The sequence below is a fragment of the Pollicipes pollicipes genome, unplaced genomic scaffold (assembly GCF_011947565.3).
Source record: "Pollicipes pollicipes isolate AB1234 unplaced genomic scaffold, Ppol_2.1 Scaffold_7262;HRSCAF=8765_pilon_pilon_pilon, whole genome shotgun sequence".
NCBI classification, from domain to species: domain Eukaryota; kingdom Metazoa; phylum Arthropoda; class Thecostraca; order Pollicipedomorpha; family Pollicipedidae; genus Pollicipes; species Pollicipes pollicipes.
The window spans coordinates 13,912,134-13,918,740 of NW_023597055.1; the positions used below are offsets into that span (position 1 = coordinate 13,912,134).

The following is a 6,607-nucleotide window of genomic DNA, read 5'->3' on the forward strand; positions in this document are numbered from 1 at the left end:
CACCCGTGCTGCAGGCACCCGTGCTGCACGTAAAGAAAATTTCCTCATGGTAGATGAAATACCACTGCCCACACTACGGAAGATTTGGGGCCGAATCGTGGAGACATCGGTCGATAGCTATTTAGTCTGTGTGTCGTTGGGGCTTTACGACGACGACGACACACTCAGCTGCTGAGGCTATATGGCGTCGCCTGCCTCTCACCCTGGCAGGAAGGGCGGGCATCGCGGGGAATCGAGCCCCGTTCCTCTGGTTTCCCAGACGCGCAGTGGTCGACGCTTACGCGTAAACCGCTACACTACCGGCACCCCAGCTATTTAGTGTAATTGTATTAACTTAGAGGGGTTCACGGCCCCTTCACTGTGCGAGTCCTCCCCGCGCCTCCTCCTCATCGGCTACGTCCCTGACCTTAATAAACACTAAGCAAAGATGAAAAGTTTGTTTGGGGAGGGAGCTGAAGGAACAACTGATCCCTCTGCAGTCTGCACGGCTGGGTGCACCTCTGCGGTGCCCCAAGCTCCACCCACCTGTAGAGGCAGCGGAGCCGGGCCGGGTCGGGCCGGACGCCCAGAAAACGCAGCACGCGTCCCAGCTCTGTCGGCAGGTCCTCCAGCAGCCGCTCGTACCGCACCAGCAGCAGCTGGTCCGTGGGACACTGACCAATCCAGTCAGCGTACAGCTTACGCCAAAACAGAGCCTTCTCGCTCACGTACTCTTGCCAGCCTGCCGGGGGCGAATCAGCATGAGTGGGCGCTCTTCTCGGTGAGAGAGAGAAAGAGGGAAAGAGAGAGCGAGAGAGAGAGAGGGAGAGAGAGAGGGGGAGAGAGAGAGAGAGAGGGAGACAGGGCGTGCGTGCGTGCGTGCGTGCGTGCGTGCGTGCGTGCGTGCGTGCGTGCGTGCGTGCGTGCGTGCGTGCGTGCGTCGTGCGTGCGTGCGTGCGTGTGCGTGCGTCGTGCGTGCGTGCGTGCGTGCGTGCGTGCGTGCGTGTGTGTGTGTGTGTGTGTGTGTGTGTGGTGTGTGTGTGTGTGCGTGCGTGCGTGCGTGCGTGCGTGCGTGCGTGCGTGCGTGCGTGCGTGCGTGCGTGCGTGCGTGCGTGCGTGCGTGCGTGCGGCGTGCGTGTGTGTGTGTGTGTGTGTGTGTGTTGTGTGTGTGTGTGTGTGTGGGGGTGTGTGTGTGTGTGTGTGTGTGTGTGTGTGTGTTGTGTGTGTGTGTGTGTGTGTGTGTGTGTGTGAGGTTCACCCACCCACGGCTCCCGTGCACCAGGCCCCCAACATGGGCGCGAGAAGCCCTGGTACGCCGCCCCCAGCAACGCCCGATAGCGCTGGCACCCGTCCTCAATACCGCCAGAGGTTCACCGTGCTACATCAGAATGACTCGGGCTCACAACACCAGAACCCTGTCGGGGCAGACCTTCCTTTAGAAAATCTCGCAGCATCGGCCCAAGTCCACTGAAAATCAAATGAACCGTGCTGGTTCACACACTCCAAACCTCGTTCATATTCAATAACGTAATTGTCAAGGCGTGCGCTCCACCCGTCGTGACACGAATCGCATCTGCACTTGCCACTTGCTTCCGCGAGCTGGACTCACACCGAGTAAACGCCTGGGACGAGCCTGACCGGGGTCAGCAGCACAAACTCGTGACGGTCGACCGGTGAGCAGATGTGCGCTAAGGTTCCAGCACGTGCGCGGGAGGCCTGTACCGGGGCTGGCGACCCGGGATCAGACGGACGTTTTTTCAGCGCTCTGATTCAAAGCGTAGCCGATTGTTCAGCTGCTTATTCATTTATTTATTACACGTCATAAGCTCACTCCACTCAGAATGTGGCTATTACAGAGCGCGTGTCATGGAAATAAAACACTGTAGGTCAGGGAGGCTCGCGCAAACACGTTCACACGCAGGCACAAATACGCGGAACGCACTCTCTCACATTCGCTAAAATCATTTGAAGTAGCCGTCACTATCCGTTATCGATCCACCGCTGCAGGATATAACTACGCAGCTTATTGCGGCCAGGACGCAAGATCGGACAATCACAATGGAGTCATTGTCGTGACGGCTCGGTTACCTGCGACCGCAGGCCAGAGAACATGGCTGCGACTGCAGGCCGAGAGAACATAGCTGCGACCGCAGGCCGAGAGAATATAGTCTGCGACCGCAGGCGAGAGAACATAGCTGCGACCGCAGGCCGAGAGAATATAGCTGCGACCGCAGGCCGGAGAACATAGCTGCGACCGCCGAGAGAATATAGCTGCGACCGCAGGCCGAGAGAACATAGCTGCGACCGCAGGCCGAGAGAACATAGCTGCGACCCAGGCCGAGAGAAACTAGCTGCGACCGCAGGCCGAGAGAATTACTGCGACCGCAGGCCGAGAGAACATAGCTGCGACCGCAGGTCGAGAGAACATAGCTGCGACCGCAGGCCGAGAGAAACTAAGTTAAGCTGTGAGAGTATTTTCAACTTGAGCAGTCTTGAGCACTTGAGCAGTCAGAGCAGTCGACAGAGCGTGACTCGTCAGTCACGCTTCTCAGAACCTAATATATTTGCGACCACTGATCGCAGAAATGCATGTAGCTTCAGATGTGCCATGTAACTTGTAAGGCACTGGCATGCCAGGCGTTTGTTCGGACGTTCTTTTCTACAGCTCTGCAACTTCAACCACAGATCCTTTCCCCTTTTGGATCAGCATGGAACCGAAGGCAAAACTTCCTGTTGCGAAAACCCAACCACGGGGCGGTATGAGAGTTTCAGACTGACGGAGGAGAGAAGGAACCGTAATGGCAGGGGCGTGGCTCATGGGAGCAAGCGTGCACGTGCTCACGTGCCAGACGGTGGATCCGTCTGTTTTGTGGCGTTTTTAAAAACGATCTCAGATCTCAGCACCAGAGCAGGTGAAGATGTGCACAGTGGACGTGAATGCGTCATCGACAACTCACTAACATGTCCCAAAAGGGCCTGACCCATAGGTGTGCAGTTATAACCAACGCAGCTAATGCCACGGCGGTAAGCGACAGATGTCAACTTTTTTAATCGATTTCTAATACGAAACGCTGTGGCCAAATCGAGAGCCACTTGGCAATCCAAATAAAAGTCCTGTGTAAACCTGCTAGCTGTGGCCATATTACGTTTCTCGCGATAGTTTGGTTGCCATTTCCAAAAATATGACGGTTGCACAATTCGTCAATTTCGTCGATACAAATTGCCACTGCTGGCAAGCTCATAGCCAGGTAGTGTTGAACAGAGTTATTCATGAATGAAAACGTGAACTTTGCATCGGTGGACCTTTGCCTGGTAAATTATGACAACGGATCATGTCTATCATGTCTTCCCAATGTGCAAAGGTTTGGGAAATAAATTTCGTTCAAACTCAACAACACTTGCTATAGTCCTCTGATATAAGCAGTGCAACGGCGTTACCAACGCTAAACGTATTATCTGTCTCGCTGTTACGCGACGCCCCTGTTCAACTTCTCTCTGCTACAACGTTTTCCTGCCCGGCAGATTCCTCTAGCCGAATCACTGGCTGGCAGACAGAAACTGTTTCGGTCCGATGCTGTTAGCATTCTCTCAAAAGTTGCGATGCATCGTCGTTTTTCATCCCCCAATGTCCTCGCCAACGGATACATCAGGCACCATCAGCCAGCAGACCACCAACTAAACAACAACACGAATCAACAACGATCGATGGTATGCTAGCCAACCAATCAACTAACAATATGCAACTAGATACCAAAACACTAGATGCCAAACGACAGCCAATTTCCGATTCCCCATACGCGGCGGGATGGGTGGGGGTGACTGACTAGCCCCCTGACTAATCCCCTGACTAGTCCCCTGACTAGTCCCCTGATTGGGGTAGTCTGCTGCCGGTGGCATCGGCCGCGCTTAAGGTCAGGTGACGTCAAAGGGTGGAACGGGCCGTGCCGGCATTGCGGCACGTCAAGTTTTCGCCGCACTGCCGCTGCCCTGGTGCGTGTACCTTCTGAGGGTGGGGTCCCGGCACGCAACGATCACCGCTTTGGGTGAACGATCATCCAAAAAGTCATCCCTTCAAAAGGGCTCGGACTCACATTCAAAAAATTAAAAACAACAACAGGCATCAATATAGCATGCGATTAACAGGCAACTAAGCAACTTGGAACTAGCTAAGCAGCGAGCAAAATCAACAAATCACCACATCAACGAGCCAACCAACAGGCAACGAACCACAACCAACCAACAACCCGGCTAACTGGCGCGCCTCTTACCTTCTCCCTCGAAGTGGCTGGGAGGCGCGAAGCCGAGGTGGCCGGCAGCGTCCAGGTGCCGATGACTGAGCAGAGCCGCCAGCGGGTTGCGCACGAGCAGCACGGCGCGGCAGCCGAACTGCGTCACGTGTGAAAACACGCGCCGCTGTTGCTCGGGCTCCGCCGTCACGCCCTCCAGCGTGGTGAAGCCGTGCGTCTTCTGCGCGATCGTGGTGCCAGAGTCGTACGGTACTATCTCCCGTACATGCCTGAGCAACGGGGGAAGGAGAGAAATAGAGATAAGCGAAGTGTCGTGTGCACGAGTGCAGTGCAGAGGTTGCGTGTGAGATCTGCACGGCACCACTGCGTCATACGGGTCAAGGTCAGGGCACAGCAACGCATCCAGACAGGGACCTTGGGTCAGGGCTCCCTTACATTGCTGCACACAAATTTGACCGCCCTTCCGTTCGTTTAAGGCGCTCTGACATAGAGGCATAAATGTCGGCGCCATAAAGCTCATGGAAAGCAACGCCTCTAGCTCACACCAAAAACGCCATTCTGACTCCTCTCTACTCTTAGGGCTACAATCTAATGGGTTACACCAAACCCGGACTGAGAGGGCCTCAGAATCCAAGCAGGGTGCCACTTCCTTTAGCCTTGGAGGAAGAAGCGGGTGTCCTGCTCACTCCCGTCTTTACCCATAGACATGGGAGCGCAGCGGCCCCTCTGCCGACTCCTATACACACCCATTCGAATACGAGCAAAAGTAGATCCCTGCCGACCCCTGCACACGCTCATGGACACAGAAGCAAAACGGACACTCTGCTGACTCCTCTCCACACCCATGGACATAGGTGCAACACAGGCGAGTGAACCGTAACCGCCCACTTTTCATAACCAAAGGTTAAATATTAGTCAACTGAAAGCTTTTAGCAAAATATTCTGCTTGAAAATAATTTTCTATCGTTGCTGACGCTCAAGTGCTCTTGGAAACCGGACCCACCTTCCCTGATGAGCACCACGTCCGAGTACAGGGCTGCCGGTGAAGACGCCGGTGGCGCCCTCTATGAGCTGGCGGAGCCAGGTGTTGCCGCTGCTGGGCAGGCTCACCAGCGCCGTGGGCCTCAGCCCCGCAGAAAAGCGCGTGGCCATGCGGCGGCAGCTGGAGTCGGTCGCTGTCAACGCCCAGGGCCGGAACGTCCTGCCGGCGGACCGGCACGTGCCAAAGGTCAGCGAGGGGGTCGCAGTGCACGGGTACGGGTGGGTACGGGTGCTGACGGCGTCATGGCCGTACTACAGCAACCGGGTACGAGCTGGGTGAGATCTGACCGGCGCTGTCGCGGCTCTTATTCTCGCCTAACGCGATTGTGGTTTGGGTGAAAGACTCCATGTATTACACCGTAAAACGTAGAATCTTTTACGTTCTAAACATCTTCTTAAAGCAGCACTGGCTGTAATGACGTACGCAGATTGGTGTGGCGCTACCAGTTACGGCGGCCTAATGGTGAAATTAACACAGAACCAGAGTTCGCTTCTCCTGTTGGATGGCTACTTCACTGGTGCACATCTAAGACGTATCCACCGCTTCGAAGCTCTCTTTTGTCTCGAGCAGGGGTTTTCTAGCAGCCAGGCTGTAACTCTAATCGACGTATTGTGCACGCCTTTCGAGCGGCAGGCCGTCTCTTCGCTGGCGTCTTTCCCTTCTCGCCCGCCGTGCTCGGCCTCCCCCCCCCCCCGGCCTTCCCTCACGGCTCACATGTTGAGAAGAGTCCGCTGCCGGTCGTCCCAGCGCTGCAGCGGCAGCTGCTTCAGCGTCTCCAGCTCAGTGACTGTGACGGGCAGCAGGTCCTGGCGACTACGGAGCGACTTCGACCGCGCCACCCTTTTCGCCGCGGCCTTGCCGCTGCGCCCGCCGTCCCTGGCGGCTTGGGCGGGTGTTCGCCCGCGAGCAGCGCCACGTGACTGAAGCAGGCGACCATCAGCAGCAGCAGGAGGCTGCCGCCGGCCAGTAGCAGCCAGCTGCGCCGCTGCCGCGCCGCCGCATTGTGCGCACGCCCCTGCGGACAGACGGGAGAGGCGCTCGTGAATCCGTCGGAGTTTACTCCGGTTACTTGGATGGGACTCGTAGATATTTGGCGGCCCATTTGGATGATGGAATCTTGTAAAGGCTCACTGGCCATTGCTGGTTCCACTCATTTACAATGCTTGCATTCTCAATTGTAACAACCACCACACATCGCCGACATCGTCTCAGTTACGAGCGCAAACGCTCCGCAGCGCAGGTGACACTGGAGACCCACCCTACCGACCCATGCGGCACGCGTTCGTCCGAAATGCGTGTCGCTGCCATATCTAGGCTCTTGCGAGCAGATTCCAGCATG

The 6,607-nt window shown here is 56.3% G+C and overlaps 1 protein-coding gene across 1 annotated transcript in view; it reads right to left on the reverse strand.

Annotated features, from left to right (window-relative positions):
• The window catches only part of LOC119113463 (WSC domain-containing protein 2-like), a 6,944-nt gene extending 538 nt beyond the window's left edge, over positions 1–6,406 (reverse strand). The window contains exons 1-5 of the mRNA XM_037237774.1: positions 6,400–6,406; positions 5,983–6,151; positions 5,230–5,427; positions 4,248–4,495; positions 526–721 (exon numbers count right to left, since the gene is read on the reverse strand). Of these exons, the coding sequence (XP_037093669.1) occupies positions 526–721; positions 4,248–4,495; positions 5,230–5,427; positions 5,983–6,151; positions 6,400–6,406 (818 nt within the window). The remainder of the gene's footprint in view (positions 1–525; positions 722–4,247; positions 4,496–5,229; positions 5,428–5,982; positions 6,152–6,399) is intronic.
• Positions 6,407–6,607: the final 201 nt, after the last annotated feature.